Genomic DNA, 21,959 nt, shown 5'->3' on the forward strand with positions numbered 1-21,959 from the left:
CCATGTCACTTTCCATAGAACCATAAATGTGTACATTTGGGTTTTTTGTATCCCTCTGACTGTAGTTTGCTACCTTTTGGGCTCCTGTATATTCATTTCTTTACTTATTTGGTAGTAAGCTTTCTGAAATAATATTTGCATAATATTGTTCCATTTCCAGGGACTTTTTATGTCACTCATTTCCTACTCATTTGATCACATCAATAATCCTGAGGGATGGCATGGTTTAGTCATGAACTATGTTTTATAGATAAAACTTTTGAGCCTCCTGAAAGTTAATTGGATTTCTTGAGATCACACGCAGAACTAAGTGAGTTCAGAATAGAACAAAATTGATTTCTTGTGTAATGGGTGCTCTTCCCAGGACCCTAAGCAAAATCATGTGGAAAAAAAAATCCTACAGATGAAACTCCTAATGCTTTGATAATCTCAGATAAATATAGATGTTCTTTAACTTTAGTTGTTTTCAGATTAGTTGAAAGAACATGGTAAGAAAATATCTAAATGCTTATAACGATGTTTTTCAAATTAGGGTACCATGCCATCAAAGCCACAAGGACTAATATGAGATATCCTTTTTAGTATCTATCATATTTAAAAGGATAGACTATGAAGCTTAAATTTTTTTGTTCATACGTGTGGATTCACATTACATAAATGTGCAGCCAAAATCATCAAGTGCTCTCTTTTTCATGTGAGGCAGCCTTGAATTTTTAAAAAATAAAAGTGCATAGAGAGGAACTTTTTTGTATTGTGTACCAAGAAAGCATCAGCAATGATTACTTGTTGAATTAATTTCAGAATGGTAATTTTTTTGGTTAAAATATATGGGTTAAATATTTATTGGCCCAGTATAAAGTTATAACAAAATGGGAATTAGCTTGGTAGTGTACAGGAGGAAGAACTATTCCTCTCCCCTCTGGGTTCTTCTGGCTGGTCTAAGAATTAAATTGACATGAGGCAGAATAAGAGCGGAAAATCAAACAAAGTTTAATAACATGTATACATGGGAGAAACCAAGGAAAACTGAGTAAACTCACTAAAATGACTGAAACTACCACCTTAAATACCTTCTTTAGTTAAAGATAAAGGAGGATGTTGTGGGTAGTGGTTTGAGACTTCAGAGGGGAAGAAGGCAATTCACACAAAGATAGAAAAGCAAATATTTGGTAAATAAATGTTTGCTGGGCCATCTATGGACAATGTGACTTGAGAGAGCTCTTTGATAAAAATAGACCAGCAACATTCCTCTCAGTCCACTACACCTAAAGTTATCTGTGATAGCTCCTTCCTGGGGCAGGCCTTCTATCTTAAATTCTTTTAGGCAATTAGGAGTCATGTCAAGGTTTCTTTTTGAGTCTTTTGTTCTAAAAAATAATCAAGCCAAAAAGACACATTTTGGGCTAGCAAATTATGATCCCCCACAACAGCGTATTTTATAGGCTTAAGGATGAGAAAGTGCTGATCAGATTTTTCAGAGATTGAAAGTTCAATGTCAATCTATTAGTTTTCTTCATGAAATAAAAGAAATTGTGATAAAGTTGTATTACTTCATTGTTCCCTCTGAATGGTCAAGAATGACTCACAGAGCTGGACATTCAGTAACTCCAATACAAAAAGAGAAAAAAGTAGTATGTTTAGTACACATGTGTGAAATCACTGCAGTGAAAATGCACTTTGAGAGTTAGATGAAGACATTTGTTCATGGGAAGTGTAAGTCACTTGAAACTCTTTTTCTATTTGTATATGATAAAATTATAGTATCAATGGTAAAATAAGAACGCTCTCCTGCAAATTCCTTCTAAAATCATGCAGAGAGAAATATTTCCCTGAGACTCTTAAAGAGACTGACCAGTAAAACAGGTGTTCTATCAAACCACAAAATGATATAAACAACTTCAGCAATAGAACAGGTGTTCTATCAAACCACAAAATGATATAAACAACTTCAGCAATAGAAATATGTTTTCGCTGTAAGTTCTATCAAGTGTTGCCTGAGAACCGTCATTCAACCGCCACTCCACCGCGTTATAGGCATATCTCCTCTGTGGTTATTCTGATGTGGCTCATGAAGCACTGAAAAACTTTTGCCATTTGTAGTTACGTATTAACATGAATGTGAATTTAAAAAATATTATCATGTTTAATCTGAGAAAAAAATATCGGCCTATATGCCGAACCCAACAAGGGAGATCAGACCTCCTGGATTCAACCTAATTTTCTAAGACTGATGAACTCGAGTGCCCATTCACCCACGTATAGCTAGGAAACGTGTTAGCAATTGTTTCTGATGATGAACAATTTAAAATATTTATATTATATAAAAAAGTACATATGTTATGAGGTAGAATAGAACTTGTACACATTTTTAAGATTGGATCTAAAGCTTAAGAAATTGTATGCTTATGTATGCCCCTTTGGACTGTGTTCCCTGGCTACAAGGACTACTGTTAAATTTTTTTCTACCTAAGGGTTATTTCTTTGGAAAAAGTAAAGGATTATTGTTTTAGTGCCCTTGTTCTATGTGGGAATTTCATGCTAAATCTCTTGGCTTATTTCTCTCTTAAAGACAAAGTTGAAAGACTGTTCATTATAAATAATCCACAATGAGAGCAAAGACTTTGGAATCACATAAATATGAATTAGAGTTTCCGGTTATAGATGATGTCACCTTTGGTTTGCATTTAACCTCTCAGTCTTTTGCTTATCTATTGCTAAAATAATTTTACTGCTTTCCTCTAAGGATGAAAAGATTAACATAAGGCATTTAGTACAGGGTCTGCCAAAGGATATATACTCCCTGAGGGCAGAAATCTGATTTCTCTTCTTCACCACTATGTTCCAGCACATGGAACAGTGCCTAGCAGGGAGTTAGAAGTGCTTTTCAAGACTGCCTGGAGGTTTCCCCTAGAAAACTTAAGAACTGGATCCTTCCAGCTACTGCTTTGGACCTGTAATATAATACTCCAAAGCATGATCTTGCTGATGCTGCCATTAAACAAAATAAATCAGAGAGCTGCCACCCAGCTAAGTCAGATCCCCACAGAGCCCTGAAACCTACGGCTCTCAGGTCCCCAGTCCCAAGTCGGGTCATATTTAACAGCACTGTTTTATCTGACCTGTTAAGTCAGCCACCTGAGAGATAAGAGATGGATTTAAGCAAGAGTCTGTCCTAAAACTATAGGCTTATCATAAAAGTTCGTCCTTCATCTCCAGTCTTCTTACATTTTAACTGTTGGGCAATGTAAGAATAAGGCATGGACATAGCTGGAATTTTGTGAGGGCAGGTACATTAGAACTTAAGATTTATGGTTCATAAGGCTATCTTCATGAGAAGACACTATGTGCTGGCACCCTAGAGCTTTCCACCCAAAGACAAAAAATATCTTCAGTAAATATTTGTTGAATGAATGAATGATGGTAGGATCTCCTTACATCATGATTAGTATTATATTCCTACTATTATTATTATCTTCATGTCTCTAAACTATTGATGAGGGAAGAAATAAATGTTTTATACTGCACTATATACCCATAAATTCATAAAGTCAAAGAACATCTTTCGAAAAAGTGAACACTGTGGAAATGAATAATGATCAGTCATATTTTCACTTTCTCAGCAAAGTTTTGCATAGATTGATGTCTAATAATGGAAAAATTTGGAATTTATTAAAAAAAAAATCTAATACCAGAACAAGATAAATGGACTTCAAGTTTTATAAAATTGAGGGGAAAATTATTAAACATTATGGAACTATGTTATTAACATTGAGAACATGGCAGATTAGTTGTAAAGAAGGCATTGCATGATAACTTTGATAGATGCCAACTCAGAAAAGTAGTGTTTGATTACATTCAACATCTATTCCTCTTAGAAAATTTTAGTAAGCTCAGAGTAAAAGGAAACTTAGATAAATATTGTATTTTTAGAAGTGAAAAATTACAAGCATTCCCATTAATATCAGGAAAAAGATTATAATACCTGTATTTTGATAGTAAAACTCTATATTTAAACTTTATTATATTGTTATTTTCCTCTTAAGTAAAACAACAAATAAAAAATCTCAGAGAATTAAAAAATATTTAGAATCACAAGAATTCAATAAAGTAAAGTGGTTACAAGATAAGCATTCAAGACTCAGTAGTGAAAAAATTAAAGGGGAAACATTATATGATTGCCTCAACAGATCCAGAAAATACAGTTAATAAAATTTAGAATCACTCATTTTTTAAAAACTCTAGAAATAAAAAGAAATGTCTTTAACCTACACCTACAAACCTACAAAAAGCATTATTCTTAGTGGTAAAACATTGAAAGCTTTTCCTTTGTAATAAGGAACAAAACCAAAAATGCTTGCTGTCACTTCCATTGAACATTGAACTAGAAGTCTTAGCAGTGGAAAGGATGACAAAAAACTCCGTCGTTGTTTGCAGATTACATAACTATGTCCATATGTATTTCAAAAGAATATCTAGATATATTGTTAGAATTAATGAGTTAAAAATCTACTTGTATATTATAAAATATTAATTAAAATAAAATTTAGGAAAAGATAGCATTTACAATTTGCCATACAAAAATATGTTCAAGTGAGTAATAAATCCAACAAAAGATATGCAAAATTTCCACAGAAAAAAATTCTAAAATCATGCAGAGAGATATAAAATAAGACCTAACTAGATGGAGAAATACACCATGTTCATTGGTTGTGTATCTCAATACTGTAGAGATATTAATTCTCTCTAAATTGATTTATATTTTCAATGCAATACCACTTAAATCCTTACACATTTATTTTTGTATGGGTAAACTTGATAAGCTGATTCTAAAATATATTTGGGAGGTCAAAGGGCCTACAATAGTGAAAAAATACCTGAAGAAGAACAGGGTAAAATAACTTGCAGATTTCAAGGCTTATTATAAGTTCTAGCTATTTAAGGAAGTGTAGTGTTTACCCAGAGACAGACAAATTGACAAGTGCAACAGAATGAAGAGGCCAGAAGCAGACCTATACATATATAGACCGTTGGTATTGGACTAAGTTGAATCAGTAGGGAAAGAATGTTCTTTGCAATAAAAAACAAATTGGTTAAATTAAGCATTGTACATCTATGCTTTCAGATACTATGTGGTCATTTTGAAAAATAGATTTAACTCTGTGTCCTGAATTAGAAAGTTTGTTCATTCAAAAAATATTTTGGAGCCACTTAGTATGCACTAGTTACTATAAACTTTTTCTTCCAAAATATATTACTAAGTTAAAAAAGCAGAATTACAGCATTGCAGATAATTGTGATTTTTGACTCCTATCTATTTTACTTTGATCTCACAGAACATGACAATTTTTACAAAATGGTGCTCCCTTTATCTGTGTGAGTCCCTTCTTCTCCTCCCTCCGTGTCAGCCAAACTGATGTTCTTTGCTGTTTGTTAAACACCAGTCATTCATCTACCTCTGAGCTTCTGGACCAGCCGTTGTTTCTGCTAGAATGACCTCCATTAGAAATTTCCATGACCTACGCTCTTGGCAGATTAAGGTCTTTGTCAAATCATTCAGCTCATCTTTTCAGTGAGATTATCCCTGATCATCCTATTTAAAATGGCAACACTGCTACCTACCCCATATTTCCTCTTGGCAGTTTCTATTTTAGTTTCCTTTATAGTACATATTACTTTCTCAAATCCTGTATTTTTACATGTTTATTTCATTATTGTCTGAATTTCACATTATATAAACTCTGTGAGGGGAGAAATTTCTGTTTTGTTCATTGCTATATCTCAACACTGGAATATAACCTAGCATATAGTGGGAGTAAATGTGTGTATGTCTGTGTGTTTGTGTGTCTGTTTGCACAAATGTACAGTGGTCCATTGGTATCTATGAGGGATTGGTTCCAGGACCCCTTGTGAATACCAAAATTCACAGATGCTCATCCCTTATAAGAAATGACATAGTCTTTGCGTCTAACCTATGCACATCCTCCCATATACTTTAAATCATCTCTAGATTACTTATAATACCTAACTCAGTGTAAATGCTGTGTAAATAGTTGTTATACTGTATTGTTTAGGACATAATGACAAGAAAAAAGTCTACATATTCACTACAGACACAACCATCATAAGCCTATTGATCCATGGTTGGTTGAACCCATGGATGCAGAACCTACAGATAGGGAGCCAACTGTATAGACAAAGCTCAAAAAATGATACCAAACTGTTGTAGTGGTTATTTCTAGGGAGGAGAGTAGTAACAGACAAAGGATGAAGGGAACCTTCCACATTTTACTGTGTTGCTTGAATTATATATTATAAAAAGTCAAGTTTTTTAATATCCCTGAATCTCTTCCATAAAACAGACAAATCAAATAGGGTAGCAAAACCCAAAAACAATGGACAACATCTACAACAAAACTAGGTAACAAGGTATTCCCAAGAAGCCTGAAATACAAGCAGGTAGGGGCAAACCTTAGGTTATAAGACCTGTGTATCTGCATCTTATGGGAAGAAGCTAAGGAAGCAACAGATCATGTGATTGACCTGAGCACAGGACTTTGGAGAGCCCACAGGTACTCACTGGGAAGATGAGCAGGCCAATTTGATAACAGCAGCTGAAACTGGAAAGGGTTTTTACACACTCCAATCACCGGGAACGGCAAGGGTTCTATCGCAAATCTGAAAAGGTTGGAGAAGTCTATGAACTCTCAGAGACAACTGGGGCTCCCTTCCAGGAAAAAGTCCTACACTGAAAAGAAACTACTGGAAGTATAATCCAAACTGAGAGGAGAAAGATCATAGGAGCAAAGGTAAACCAAAGTCCAGAAAAATTTGGGGGTGACAGGAGAAGCAAAAGAGGCATATCTCAGAAAGTATGAAACAATTTTATCACTGTGTGATAGCAACAAAAAAGGGAGCTTCAGACCCTTGAAAACCCTCTCATCCTTCCTGAAAGTTCCGGAATGCTAATTTCATATTGAAACGAGCAAACAAAATGGGTCATGTTTGAATGTCATACAAAATTATAATAAGTAAAAGAGAAATAGGATGAAAATAAAATCCACATGGTGAAAGTATGCCAGATAGACAGTCCCATCAAAGGGTTAAGTTGTATCCTTATATTTCAAATTGAGCTAAAAAAATTTAAGAAACAATAAAGGTATGAAGGAACAATATAGATCACAATTAGAAAAAATTCAGAAATGAGATGATTGAACCCAAGAAAGAATCAGAAATAGGGGCCGGCCCTGTAGCCGAGTGGTTAAGTTTGTGCACTCTGCTTGGGAAGCCCGGGGTTTCGCCAGTTCAGATCCTGGGCGTGGACCTAGCATTGCTCATCAAGCCACACTGAGGTGGTGTCCCACATAGCAGAGCCAGAAGAACCTACAACTAAAATATACAACTATGCATATACTCTGGGGCTTTGGGGAGAAGAAGGAAAAAAAAAAGAAGATTGGCAACAGATCTTAGCTCAGCTGCCAATCTTTAAAAAAAATTTTTTTTAAAGAATTAGAAATAAGAGAAAACATAATTTTAACAACGATAAACTAGAAAGAACACAGAAGTAAATAAGCACAACAACACAACAGATAATGAAGATCCACCATACATGTAATGGAAGTCACTGGGAAAAAAACCCAAAATAATATATTAAAAAAGTATAGAAACTAAATTGTATATTTAATATTTTAACAAACACTAACATCATAATTTTAAAAGCTTTCTAAAAAAATCAAAAGGTGAAATTATGTATTGAAAGGACACATTGTGTATTCAGAAAAATTACCCAGAATAACCTGGAACATGTTAGCAAACTATTGGACTTTGAAGAAAAAGAAACTTCTTTTAAGCATCTAGGCAAAATGACCGAGTCATTTATAAGGGAGAGAAGTTCAGATGTCATCAGAGTTTTGGGCACATTCTTTATTCTAGAAGAAAATGGAATAATATTTTTATGGCACTGAAAAAACAAAATGTGAGTCAAGGATGTTGTATCCAGCCAAATTGTCTTTCAGGTATAAAGACCACAGACAAACTGTTGTCAACAGCCAGAACTCAGAAACTTATTTCCTTGCACATTTCCTGGGGAATTTGCTATAGAACAAGCTTTGGATCGTCAAAATGACGGGAGAGACGTGGACATAAAGACTGGTAGAGAGTTAAGAGTTTATGATTGTTAGAAGAGAGACTGGATAGTATGTATAGTAGAGATACTGTACGATGTAGATAGAATGGCTCTATAAAAAATGAAAGTGGAATAGGAAGCACATATGGAAAGCAGAGTAAGTATACTGTTTGCTTTATGGTATTAACCAGGATAAAAAGGATAACCCTGAAAATTAGATACTGGAGAAGAGGGTATGGAGGGGATAAAGGATATTATATAAAGATATTTATTATACCATTAGAGCACAATTGCAAACCGTCTTAAATATAAAAAAAATTAAATAGCAGAGACATCAAAAACCAACCAAAAGAAAGACCACAGAGTGAAAAACACTTCGTATGAAATACTCGTATATTAAATATAGTATTATAGTATGCAAACTTTTTGTAAGGTAGTTGAGAGAGGAACACAAATATAGGCAAAAAATAAAATTAAAATTAAAAAATAAAACACTGAAAGTTAACCCATAATTTTTTCTAAATGTTTAAATATAGGAGGAGGGAAGGAATGACATAGAGAGCACAGGAACAGATTCTGGGCTTCCAGGAAGATGTATTGTTTTGTAGATTTCATGTCTGGAATTATGTAAATATTTTAAATAATTATAAACTAAAATTAAATTTTAAAAATCATCTCTAAAAATAAAAAACAAACCTAAAAGAAGTTAAAATACAGTGTGGCAATTACAGTTTTATATTTCACCATGAAAATTTCTGTTATATTTGGTAACAACCTGAAGTTTATAAAAATGCTGTTTAATAGTTGGGCTCCAAATAGACGTGGTTCTCGACTTCCTCCATATCTAGCAAATGCTAGGAAACAAATCTTAAATGAAATGAATCAACTCAGGGAATAGTACTCACTATCTTTTCTTTCTCATTTCTCTAGGAAAATAAAGGAAAGTCTGGAGTGTTTCCCTGTTAAATTGAATAACTTAATCCATATACTTGCACAAATGACAACCATAAGCTCTGCCAAATCGACTTCACAGACTTTTTCCCAGGAATCCTGTATGCTGAGTGAAACCAGGTCAATTCAAAAAGCAACAATTTTAGGGTTCAGCAAGAAAACTAGTAATGTAAGTCTCAAGTCTGTCACCTTGACTTAAATATCAGTTGACTTCATCTGAGACTTTCTTTCACTATGCTACACATCCTTCCTTATATTATGATTCTTTTTACTATGCAAATGAAAAATCAGTTACAGTTTGAGCAGAAGCGCCATTAAGGAGGATGTTCTAAGGAGAAATCATAACAACCAGAGCTATTAGTAGAGAACCATCAAAGGGAACAGTTCCTGCCCTGTGGAAGACTATAAATCAAGAGCTAATTAAAGTGTCCACAAGAAAAGAAGAGCAGAAATTAAACAGTGTGTTCCGAGCACATAAGATTATGTTATCTTTATCTCTGTGTTTATAGGTAATTTTGCCTTTACAAGTTGCATCTCTTAGCTTTTGTGATGATTTTTTGCAAGCTTCTTGTTTTGTTTAGTTTACGTGAAATCAGATTTTAGAATGTGTCGCCAGTTGATGTTGCCATCTTTTGATTTTCGTCTGTTTATTTTCTGCAGCTCTATCTAATCCAGGTGACTCACAGTAATGATGAAACAAGCCTGACAGAAAAATCGTTCGACCAGTTTTCAAAACTTCACAGCCAACTTCAGAAGCATTTTGCATCACTGTCTCTCCCAGAGTAAGGCCTTGTCCTCCAGTGTTTTGCCTTTAGTACTTGTCCTTGAACATAAGGAAAAATTATGGTTATGAGATTTTCTGTTTGTGAGCATCACAGCATCGACTCCAGTGCCACTGAGCCTTTCCCAGCTGAGGGTCTGCATTGCTCTCAGAGCAAAGAACCTGTTGTCTCACAAAACAGAACAAGGGTTGCAATTTTCAGTTGGCTTCCTGCTATTGATTTTGTGGACAGAAAATATCAGAGCTGGTTTCAGTCTTCATCAGTTGTCAGGGAAATTGTTTTATTTGGCAGTTTTTAAATTTAATTTCTTTAGTTTTTTCTATAAAAATAAAATTGAAATTGAAGATGCAGAATTAAATTGGATATATCTACTCTTTCAACAAATAACTGCAAGAAAAAGCAGTGATATATTTATTTGGTTTGCTAGAAAAAAATTTGTTTATTAATATCAATAGTATATAAGTAAAATTTATTGATATCAATGATTATTATGTTATTAATAACAGTGATTTTGTTATCATTAATCATTAATTTGTACTTGGATTACCTAAATTTAATTTATGTTTATTTTGAAGCAATCTTGAAAACTCTTGTTTCCGTTCATGTTAAAATGAAAAAATATTACACATAAACAACCTAAGAATATAATTGAAAATAACTTCCGTTCAAATAGACCTTCTAAAATTCATCACTTAGAACTAGCAAAATTTAGGTCATAGACTTCAGTGCATACCAAAGGTGTATCTTGATTTTAAAAAGGTGAACTTCCCAGAAATTATGGTAGTGGTGCTTAGGTACCACTAAGGTTATTTTATCTATACCCTGATTTTTGTTGAGTAAGTGGTCCTTTAACAATGTGAACGTTCATACCTGACCTGATATACTTTGTACATGTGGATTTTTACTAGGCTTTCAGGATTTGGTCACTTTCCAAAGTATAAATCTAAGCCAAGTTATCAATGGACGGAGAGATATTGTGCAGTACTGAAGACCGAGTAGTTCACATTCATGAAAAACTATTCTTGCACACGTCACAGGGATTTTGAAATGCAGATGCTTTAAACATCAGGAAGTCAACAACTTAGAGTAAGAACACGTTCAAGAGACAGAGAGGGAAGGAACGGCATTGTGGAAACTTAAAAGCAACATCAGCTTTAAGAATTACCAAAAAACATCTGATAGAATAACTGAGAAAAAGGAGATGCTGGCAAAAAAATTCAAGGTTTGACTTCAGATCTTGGATTCAACATCAGTGGTTGCCATTGTACCCTACTAGTTAATGATTTAGAAGTATGTTGATCCTTGTTAAATGGCTGTCCTTTTTAGTTTCAAAAACTTCGCTGTTCTACACTTTTATCTCTGCAACACACATTAGAATAACTTGTAAAACTTTAAAAGTCCTAATAATCTCTCTCCATGTGCCTCTTTTCGATTTTCAGCTTTAGTTAGGATTCTGCTTTGCTCAACAACTACCGCCTGGTAATGGTACCTAAATTGATTTTAAAACCATTCAAGCAGTGCATGGAGGGGAGGAACATTTAGTCCTATGTGCCCTGAAGAATATTTGTCTGCTGACAGTCCCAAAGTAGCTAAGGCTTCCAGCGAAGCATATAAATGAAGGATGAAGGCAACATTTCCTCTGACTCCTAAATTTGCTAAGAGAAGCCCTATAAAATTATACAAACCTGATCTCGAAAGTATGATCAGAAAGTTAGAGTCATAAAGAATGAAATTCAAATTGGCACTAACATATAACAGTGGTCTTCAGATCAGGCTGTGTGTATCTCTGTGCACCTTCCAAGAATGCACAGGCATGGAAATCTTCCTTAAAATTAATGGTCTTCTTTAAAATTAATCTGCTTGAGAAGAGTTGATCTCCTTTCCCTATTTTACTTTCACCATTGCTCTTCTCCCAATCATCCAGAATCTTATTTTGGTATGTTGCCCAGGAGAGTAAAAAGTCTCTGAGGATCATATAAAGGGCAAATTAAAATACTGGTGTTGGTATTGAGAAAATGAATTACTCTAATAACCAGGTATCAGATCTGTTTGCAAGTCAGGTGTTTCCTAATCTTTGGCCTGAACAAAATTGAGGGAGGACGTCGTGGCACTGTCAGATAAAAGATCAAAAAATCATTTTCGAGACCTGATTGCTATATTCTATTTGGCATATAACTTGAAAGCATTTCAAACAATTGAATGACATTATTACAGCTGAATTCCCCTATTCTCATGTACTTATTTATACACAAGATTTTTTTTCTTTTTATTTCTCTTTTGTTTTTGTTTGTTTTTTGCCGGAGAAGATTCACCTTAAGCTAACATCTGTTGCCCATCTTCCTCCTTTTGTCTTCCTTTTTACCCCCCAAAGCCCCAGTACATAGTTGTCTATAGTTGGAAGTTCTTCTGGTTCTTCTATGTGAGCTGCCACCACAGCATGGCCACTGACAGATGAGTGGTGTGGTTCCGCACCCAGGAACCGAACCCGGGCTGCCAAAGTGGAGCACGCCAAACTTTAACCACTAGACCATCAAGGCTGGCTTTATACACAAGATTTCTTAGTACATATGTCTGTAAAAACATCAACAAAGAAATAGAATTAATATTGAGCTCCATTTTATTCTAGGAATAAAGAAAATTCATCCACAGATATACAAATTAATATTTGAAACCAGCCCAATCCATGCATTTATCAAATGTATTTCTATGTTTTGATTAATTGCATATCGTACTAATTTTCATGATAACTAAATCTGGATGAAAATTTTTAATACTTTAAGCCTTGGAAGTACAAGAGACCTTTAAAAACCTAAAATGTCAATTACTTAAATACACAAACATATTATTTTGGATCCGTGACATTTCCAACAGGAAGCAGTGGATGGGATGACCTGCAATTGTCACATACTTCTGTGTATTTGCTGACAACATTTCACTATTCCCCATGCTCCTTTCTGCAGGGAAAGGTCTGTGCCAAGATAGTTCCTAAAGATGTATTTAACCGACAAAATTGCCAAATGCTACCTATTACCAGGTCATCTCACCCAATAATTGGTCTTAATCATTTCTAACCCATCAAAATGAATCATCAGATAGTACAGAGGAAATTCTGCAATCAGACTCCTGAGGAAAGTGATACTTTGTTCCCAAAGACTAAAACCGGATGGAAGTATATGTCACTTGGTAAAGTGTTTAATTTAATTAGTGTAGCAATGTCTCTAGTGAACCCAGAAGAAACAATACGATCCGACCTTTTTGAAAAATTATGAACCATTAACTTCAGAAGTATTTATTAAGCCCCCACAAGTATTTAAAAGACAAAATGTGTGGACTGCCATAAATACAATAAGAAGGCACATATATATTAATTTAGTATGTTAAATTAAATTAAATTAGTATTAATATTAGTGACAGTTAAATAGTACAAGTGACCATAGCACCTTAATGAAACGCTCAGGGTTAATCACGTGTTCTATGGGGTTTTTAAAGATGTTTTCATTGGCCCTTCCATCTAAGGCAGCTATAACTTCATGAACAATCCTAAAATACAGAGGCCAATTTTCAAACTAATTAAGATACACTTTTTTCTTTTAAAATAGGTTCCCTCATTGGTGGCACTTACCTTTTACAAATTCAGATCACAACAGATTCAGAGATCTAAATCGTTACATGGAACAGATATTAAATGGATCGTATGAAGTTGCAAACGTATGTTACAATTTACTTTTTTATTTTTACATAAAATATCCATTATTTTATGAATCAGTACTGGAAATACTGTTAAATACTTTATGATCGCATTCTTTTCGTCCTACATTCATTCAACAAATGTCCATGCCTGATATGTGTAAAATCCCTGAAGAGGAAACATTGGAACAGCAAAAGTGGTGCAGCTCTGTGACCTCTAATAACTTGGAGTAATGTGTGACTACTGGACCATCAGTGCCACTAAGTGCGCTAGTATTTTAGAGGATTGAGAATTACTCCTGACTGCGATGATAAGGTTTTAGGGAGAAGAGAGCACCTGAACTGGATCTTTGACACTGGATAGGACTTCAAAGAGTTGACCTGGGGAAGTGTTTCAAGTAGAACCAAACAATATAGGAGAGGTCATGAGTGCAAAAAGAGGGAAGGGATTGTATTAGATTCTGTTGCTGCTGTGACACATTCCCACCAACTTGGTAGCTTAAGACAACATAAATCTATTTTCTTTCAGTTCTTAAGGTCAGAAGTCCAAAAATGGGTCTTATGAGACTAAACCCAAAGGTTTGGTCGACCGGTTCTTTCTGGAGACGCTAGGGGAAAACTCCATTTCCTCGCCTTTTTGACTTCTAAAGACTGCCTGCGTTCCCTGTTGTCACATCTCCTTCTCTGACTCTAACACTGACCCTCCTTCTTATTACACTGGGCCCACCTGTATAATCCAGGATAATCTCACCATTCCAAGATTCCTGATTTAATTTTATCTGCAAATCCCCTTTTGCCATGTAAAGCAACATATTCACAGGTTCTGGGGGTTAGCATGTGGACATCTTTGGAGGGCCACTATTCTGTCACAGGAATATAGGAAAAAGTGCAAGGACATAAGTCAGTTGTATCTCAGCATTCCTGTGAGGAAGCTGTGAGAGAGGTGAAAACTGGCAAAGAGATCAGGGCCAGCTTCTCAAGAGCTAAAACTAAGCCTTAGTGGTGAGGAACTAAAAACAATAAGAACAGTATCTGTTACTACTCAAAGAGATTCTGGCCCTCCTTACTAGACTGGGACTATGTTCTTTTTACTTTTTAGCCTTTTAAATTGTAAAAAATAACATGTATCCAGAAAAATCTACAAAACATAGTTGGACAGTTCAAGGATTAATTATGAAAGGAACATACATGGAATGATGTAATAGTTTCAAAATATGTCTGAAAATTCCTTGCCACCCTCCCATCAGTAAGAGGAGCTTATGTCCCCCCGTCTTGAACCCAAGAGGGGCTCTGTGATTTCCTCATTAAATAGAATTTGGTGGAAGTATCTCTTCATGCCTTCTAAGTTATGTTAGAAAAAGCCATGCAGCTTCTGCCACTTTCTCTTGAGACAGTCACTATGGGAGCCTTCCGCTGCCATATAAGAAGTTGAGCCACCCTGAGTCAGCCAGGTGACCGAACGACATAGAGAGATCAAATGGGGGAACATGGCTGTTTCCGTGCCCAGCTGAGATTCCAGCATGCAGTCAGCATCAACCTCCAGTCTTGTGAGTGGGCACTCCAGCCCCAGTCACTAAATGTCTGTAGCCTCCTTAGATGCCTCAAGCAGGAGCACTCTAGGTGAGCCCAGTCAAACCCCAGAACTGAGGAATGATAATAAAGTGACTGTTGTTTAAACCAACAGTATGGTGATAGAACACCTCTAAGGTACATGTGTTTTCACTGTTGTCTAGTATTCTATGAATGTTACAACTCATTTGTAGATTCTTCTCTGTGTAGACATTTGGAATGTTTCCAATTTGGGATTATTACAAATAATGCTGCTAAGAATATTCTTTTTCATGTGTGTCTCTTAATGCGCACCTGTTGGCCATACACCTAGGAACAGAATTTCTGCATTGTAGGATATGCTTATCTTCAACATTACAGGTAATGACCAATTCACTCTCCCACTTGCAACGAGTAAGTGTTCCAATTTTCCACAACCTCGTTTGTACTTGTTATTGTCAGTCTTTTTAATTTTGGCCATTCTGGTGAGTGTGCATCTCATTGCACTTTTAGTTTGTATTTTCCTAATAACTAATGATTGAACACCTTTTCATATGTTGTTTGGTCATTTGGATATCCTCTTTGGTGCAGTACAAGTTCATGTCTCTTGTCCTTTTTCTTTTTGAATTATTTGATGTTCTTTTATTGATTTATAGTATTTCTTTACATTTTCTGGATAGAAATCCTTTGTTAGTTAAATATGTTGTAACAATTTTCTTCCACTCTGTGTCTTATCTTTTAGTTCTCTTTATTATGTCTTCTGATAAACAGAAACCCTTAATTTTAATGTAGAATATACCCCACCTCAATGTCATAAACATAGTTTCCTGTATTATCTTCTAGAAGCTTTGTTATTTTGCCTTTCACACTTAAATCTACTATCTATCTAGAATGGACTTTAGTGCCTGGTGTGAAATCAGAGTCATTTCGATTTTTCCATGTAGATTTTGAATTGTTTCACCACTATTTAAAAGACTTTCCTTTCCCTGCTGTTCTGCAGTGCCATCTATGTGATAATCTAAATATCCATCTGGGTCTGTACCTACTTCAGGGCTCTATATTCTATGCCAATGATCTCTTTGTCTATCCTTGTGCCAACAGTCTTAATTACTGTAGCTTTATAAAAAGTCTTGATCTAGCAGAGTAAGTCTCCTGTTTTATCCTTGTTCCTAAACAGTATTTTGGCTCTTCTTGGACTTTAGCATATCTATGTAAATTTAAATCTTTTTAAAAATTTTTCTCAATAACAGCTTATTCTGTGCATGGAGGTCTTAAAAATAGAGGTCTTAAAAATATTTTGTTGTACTTATTATCATAAGATACCTTTTTAAAATTATTTTTCTGTTTTTTCACCAGTAAATGATACAACTGGTTTTGTATATTGACATTTTACCCAAGAATTTTACTAACTTCATTCTTAATTCTAATAATTTATCTACATTGTTTTTTGAATTTTTGACTTACAATCATGTTGTCTGCAAATAACAAGAATTTTATTTCTTCCTTTTGAATATTTATATATTTCTTTTTCTTGCTATTTTGTACTCTCTAGAGCCTCCAATATATATTGAATTGAAGTGGTGATGGTGGACTTGCTTGTGTTATTCCTGAATCCAGGGAGAGGTGTCTAATATTTCCTCATTATGTATATAGGTTTTTGTAGGTACCCTTTATTATTTTAAGAAAGTCTCCATCTATTCCTGGGTTGCCAGTCATTCTTACAATGAAAAGAAGGTTGAATTTATCAAATGTTTTTTTCTGAATCTATTAGGCTTGTCGATGATCATCCAATAATCAATGGTTTTTCTTTTTTAATCTGTTACAGTGGTGAATTACATTGATAGATTTCTAATTTTAAACAAATCTGTATTACTAGGATAAACTCCACAAGGTTGTAATGTGTCATCCTTTTTATGTATTGCTGGACTTGATTTCATGTTTTTTAGCATTTATTTTCAACTTTGTCTATGACAGATACTGGCCTGAAATTTTTCTGTCTTATAATGTCCTTACCAGATTTCGGAATCGAGAATATGTTGGCCTCATAATATTAGTTGCAAAGAATTCTTGCTTTTTTTCCTACTCTCTGGAGGAGTTTGTATAAATTGGTTTCATTTCTTTAATTTGTAAAACCATGTATGTCCAGAGATTCAATTTATTTGAGTTATAAGACAATTCATATTTTCTATTTCTTCTTGGGTCTATTTGTTAAGTAATAGTTCTCTAGGAATTTGTGCTAATTTATTGGCATAAAGGTATTTGGAATATCTTCTCATAATCTTTTTAACATTTATAAGCTCTGAAGAGACGTCCACTCTTCCATTCCTCACATATGACATTACCTGAACTGTTTTGACAGAGGATTATGAGTTTTACTAATCTTCACAAAAAATGAAATATGGGGTTTATTGACCCTCTTTATTGTATTATTTTTCTATTTCATTTATTTTTTATCTTTATTATTTCCTCCTTCTGCTTCCTTTGGTTATATTTCGCTCTTCTATTTGTAACATCCTCTGATGGTTACTTAACTTGTTCATTTTCAACCTGTCCTCATTTACACATTTAAAATTCTAAATCCCCTCTCCTAATAAAGATTTAATTGCACCCCACAAGTTTTTATATACAGTATTGTATCTTGTTTATCATTCTTTCAAAATATTTATAAAATTTTTACTGTGATCATGGATTGGCTATTTAACCTACTTGAGTTTTATATGCTGTATTAACAATATGTATTTTTGTACCCATAAGCTTAATAATACTTATTATTTTTTCTTGTATACAATCAATACTTGTTTAATATTACCCGTATATCTCATTTTCATTGCTTCTTGTAACTCTGACTTTCCATCTAGGATTGCTTTCCTTCTCCCTGAACAATACCACTTACTGTTTCCTTTAGTATGAATTTGCTGCTGAAAAAATCTCTAAATTTGTATTTGTCTGAAAAATTTTTATTTTATCTTCATTCTTAGAAGATATTTTTGCTGACTCTAGTATTTGGATAGCAATGATTTTATTTTAAAAACTTTAAAGCTATCATTTTATTGTCCTTTAGCTTCTATTGATTCTGTTTAGAATCAATGTAATTGTTGCTTCTTTGAAAGTATTTTTCTTTATTTTTTAATCTGCTTTTAATATTTTTCTTTTTGCTGTTGGTTTTATTTTAATTTGCTCCAATATGACTTCATTTCTATTTATCATGCTTGAGCTTTAGTGCCTCTTGAATTTGCACCATGATTCCTTTCATTAGTTTTGGAAAGTTCTCAGTCATCATCATTTCAATTATTGTTTATACCTTTTCCTCTCTCCTCTTTTTCTGGGACTGTAATTGCATATATGTTAATCCTTCTCACTGGCTCCTCTATTTCTCAGACCTTTACTCCTGTGTTTTTTCTTGTTTTGCCCTCCATGACTTATTCTGAATAGTTTCTTCTGGATTGTTTATTCTCTACTTATCTGTGTTTAATATACTGTTAGGATCCTTTAAGGATTTATGTAGAATATCATCCCTAAGGGTAAAAGATATAATGCCTATTAGGTTTTTTGCTTTTTGATTCAAGAGTGGAGACCATTTATAGAATATTTTTAGCTAACCTATGTATCTGGAATAACTTTAATGTCACCAGTGAAGCCTATTTCTGATATTAATCGTGCCAGTCAATGAGCTACCATTTCTATAAACAAAGTCTCATCTCTGACAGACATTCAGTATGTTAATTAATAAAATGCCAATTGTTGAGTGAGTTGTGAGTAAATAACAGAAGCGTTTATACTGACCGCCTCTAGTATGAGTTTCCTGATTAAATATTGAGAACTTCCTCTTTCATCCTCCCCAATGGTTCCCAATGGGAACCTCCCCAGGTTCTCCTGATAGTGTAGCCTTACATTGACAGGCCATTCTTTGACTCTGCAGTCTTGATTAAATGCCAGCAGTACTTGGGTTATACCTTGACCAAAGAAACACATACATAACATCATGCTGTATATACAGACATATTTTAAGCTTCAGTAAATTACAGGCATTGTAACAGGAGGACTACAACGGACCCTATAACTGGGACATCATAAAGGGTCAAAGAACCCTACTTTGCTCACCTGTCAATTCAACAACCCTCCTTCTCCACTTGGAGCTTGGGAGAGACATTACATGAGATTACTTCTCCAATCATGGTTTAAATTTTTTAAATTATATGCTGTACAGTAGTTTAAGTCAGTATATATCCAATAAATCTTACTGAAATTTAAAAATATAATATATTAATGAATGTATTCAAAACTGTCTCCTAACTATAGGTTTGCTGATTCAGGGTGTTGGCTCATTCCTCTCCCTCCCAATTGGGTAATATTGTGGTTTGATGATGAGTAGACCCACTTAAGAGAAGAAAATCCCACAATTTAGATCTAAGGGGTCTAAGGCCATTAGAAAAAACGCAGAATTGTCAATAATGACTGCATTAGATTGCATATAGTCAGGAGCAAGAGGAGAAACGTTTAAATCCCTGTCACCAGTTCCTGAGACTAGTGGTTCTCAAAGCTCAGAAACTGGACTGTACTGGGAACCTAACCTGGGAACTTACAGGAATGCAAGTTTTGGGCCCCAGCCTAGACCTACCAAATCAGAAACTTTGGAGATGAGACCTGGCAATCTGAGTTTTAACAAGCCCTCCAGGGTGTTCTGAAGCATGCTAATGCTTCAGAACAATTGTCTCAGACTATAGACATCTCCCTCCCACATCTTTTATTTTTTTTTTCCAGTTTGGACCTGGTCAAACATTTGGCCTCCAATATAGTAGATCCTCAGGTATCTGACTATATCATTGATTTTTAGCAAATATGGACTCAAGAACGTTGTGCTACAATATTATTTCCAGGCTCGTAGACTCTCAGCTGGAGATGCTGTTTTATATCAAAGGACGAGTGTCTGAGCACTTAAGGAGGTATACTTAACTCAATTCTGAGTGGGTTCGGAAGGCATCCCAGAGAGTATGGCATTCAAGTTGTTATTAAAGGGCAAATAGGAGTTAGTAAATAGAAACTCGGGGCAAGTTGTGCTAGACAAAGGGAACTACAAGGACAAAGCATCCATTACAGTTATATATTTTTCTCTCCTTCAGAAGCTTAAACAACTCAGTGACTACATTCATTCAATTTTTACCCATCTGTAGCACAGTCACAAACTCATCAATATTTAATAAATATTTTTAAATGAATAATGACAGAATCATTAGCAAAGATTAACCTATGGGATTTTATGTTGCTTTTTAACGAATTGAAAGTTTGCATCTGAAAAATGCTTAGCAGTGGTCTCTTATTTATTCTTACATCTTACCGGTTGTTTTTAAAAGATAAATTAGCTCGTGCTTCCAAAACATAATTTATTTACATAATTTATGTTTGTACATAAACTACTACACTAATAAGTGATAAAGGTTTTAAAATTTGTAGAAACTTTGGAAAAAAATTTAGATGATGTTACAAAATAAATATTAATGTAATTTTGCTATTTTTCTTCACTCCAGTGTATAATTCCATGTGAACCCTATGGCAGAGATCTCTGACTTGATAGAGAATGTTCTTGAGAATCCTGCTATCTGCCAGCTCGGGGACAGGCACTACAGGTTACCTTGTGCCCAGCCCAGAAACATAGCCTGGCCGTGCTCATAAAGAATGAGCATAACAGTGCCCAGGATCATGATTGTACCCTTCAGAAGGATCCCTCAGAGCACATTTTGTGCTTATGTGAGGAGCAAAGAGAAAGAAAGAGACAGTATGTGCTCATCATGGAAATAGAAACATGTACTAGGTAAACTGAAAACAAAGATGTAAAATAATTGTTGAAAACGGTGGACAATAGGAGATCTACACTGTAATAAATTGTTATGTGTAGATATAATGCATATCCATGAATTTAGACTATTGTACTTGCATACTCAATATAAATTGTATTATATCTTTTGAATATATTTGGTCTTGTGTCTCAATCTTTGAATAATGGGAAATGAATTATAACAGAGACTTCTGCACTATAAGATCAAGGTAACTTTATTTCATTGAATTTCAGGTGCTTTTTGCATATTTAAGAATATAGAATGTTGACATCTTAATGTCCTTTATTAACTCTGACATTCTCTGAAGATCATGTCCACACACTTATGCTATAGTCAAGGGCCACAGATATGGCAGTGTATAAGGGAAAGACCCGAGGGGATAGTGGATAAGATTGTCCTCTTTGCATGTCGAGGGCTGCCTTACTGATAATACTAAAATTGTTTTTGAAGACTATGCCTTTTCAGGCTAATTGACAAAATATTTAGTAACCATTAAAGTGTTAGGCTTTGACCTATTTAGGCAGAAGTGTGTAAGTGCAAAGTGGAGAGGTGTCTGAGTTCTGGTCCTAGTGTGAATAGGATGAATACTGAGATCTGTCTTCATATGGCAGCAGCCTGTCAAAGGGAACTCATAAATGTATCTGCCCGTAGGGTGGATTCATGTAGAAATTTCAGCAGACTACTGTTATGAGAAGGAAAAGCAAAAGAGCCAGGCATAGGTAGGAAAGATTTGCAAAGGTGCCGTCTAGCACAGCGAGGCTTAGTGAATATTGTCGCCCACCATAGTCATTGCTGCATAGAGACAGATGAACAAAACCACAAGACATGCAGCTTGCACTTTTTATCACATTCACATTTGCTAGTGTTCCAAAATAAAGTACTCCTGTAGAGGCCCCAAGAAGAGATGGTTTTATATGTTTTGTGTAGTGTTACTCTCTGTTGGTCAGTAGTTAGGGAAAGGAAGGCTGAAGAAATTTCAGGCACCACATTCTTTTTATCTTAGATGAATTAAACTCTAGGATTTGAGTGGAAAAA

General features: G+C 34.7%; 1 protein-coding gene across 26 annotated transcripts in view; it reads left to right on the plus strand.

The window, feature by feature from the left end:
* Positions 1–21,959, plus strand: part of PIK3C2G (phosphatidylinositol-4-phosphate 3-kinase catalytic subunit type 2 gamma) — a 510,459-nt gene that overhangs the window by 434,717 nt on the left and 53,783 nt on the right. For all 26 annotated transcript variants that reach the window (XR_011439709.1, XM_070270025.1, XM_070270013.1 and 23 more), the window contains 3 exons: positions 9,053–9,242; positions 9,734–9,855; positions 13,455–13,563. Coding sequence is in view for 25 of the 26 variants with exons in the window: in XM_070270025.1 (XP_070126126.1) it covers positions 9,053–9,242; positions 9,734–9,855; positions 13,455–13,563 (421 nt within the window). In the remaining variant the exon portion in view is untranslated. The remainder of the gene's footprint in view (positions 1–9,052; positions 9,243–9,733; positions 9,856–13,454; positions 13,564–21,959) is intronic.

The sequence above is a fragment of the Equus caballus genome, chromosome 6, assembly GCF_041296265.1.
Source record: "Equus caballus isolate H_3958 breed thoroughbred chromosome 6, TB-T2T, whole genome shotgun sequence".
Taxonomy (NCBI): domain Eukaryota; kingdom Metazoa; phylum Chordata; class Mammalia; order Perissodactyla; family Equidae; genus Equus; species Equus caballus.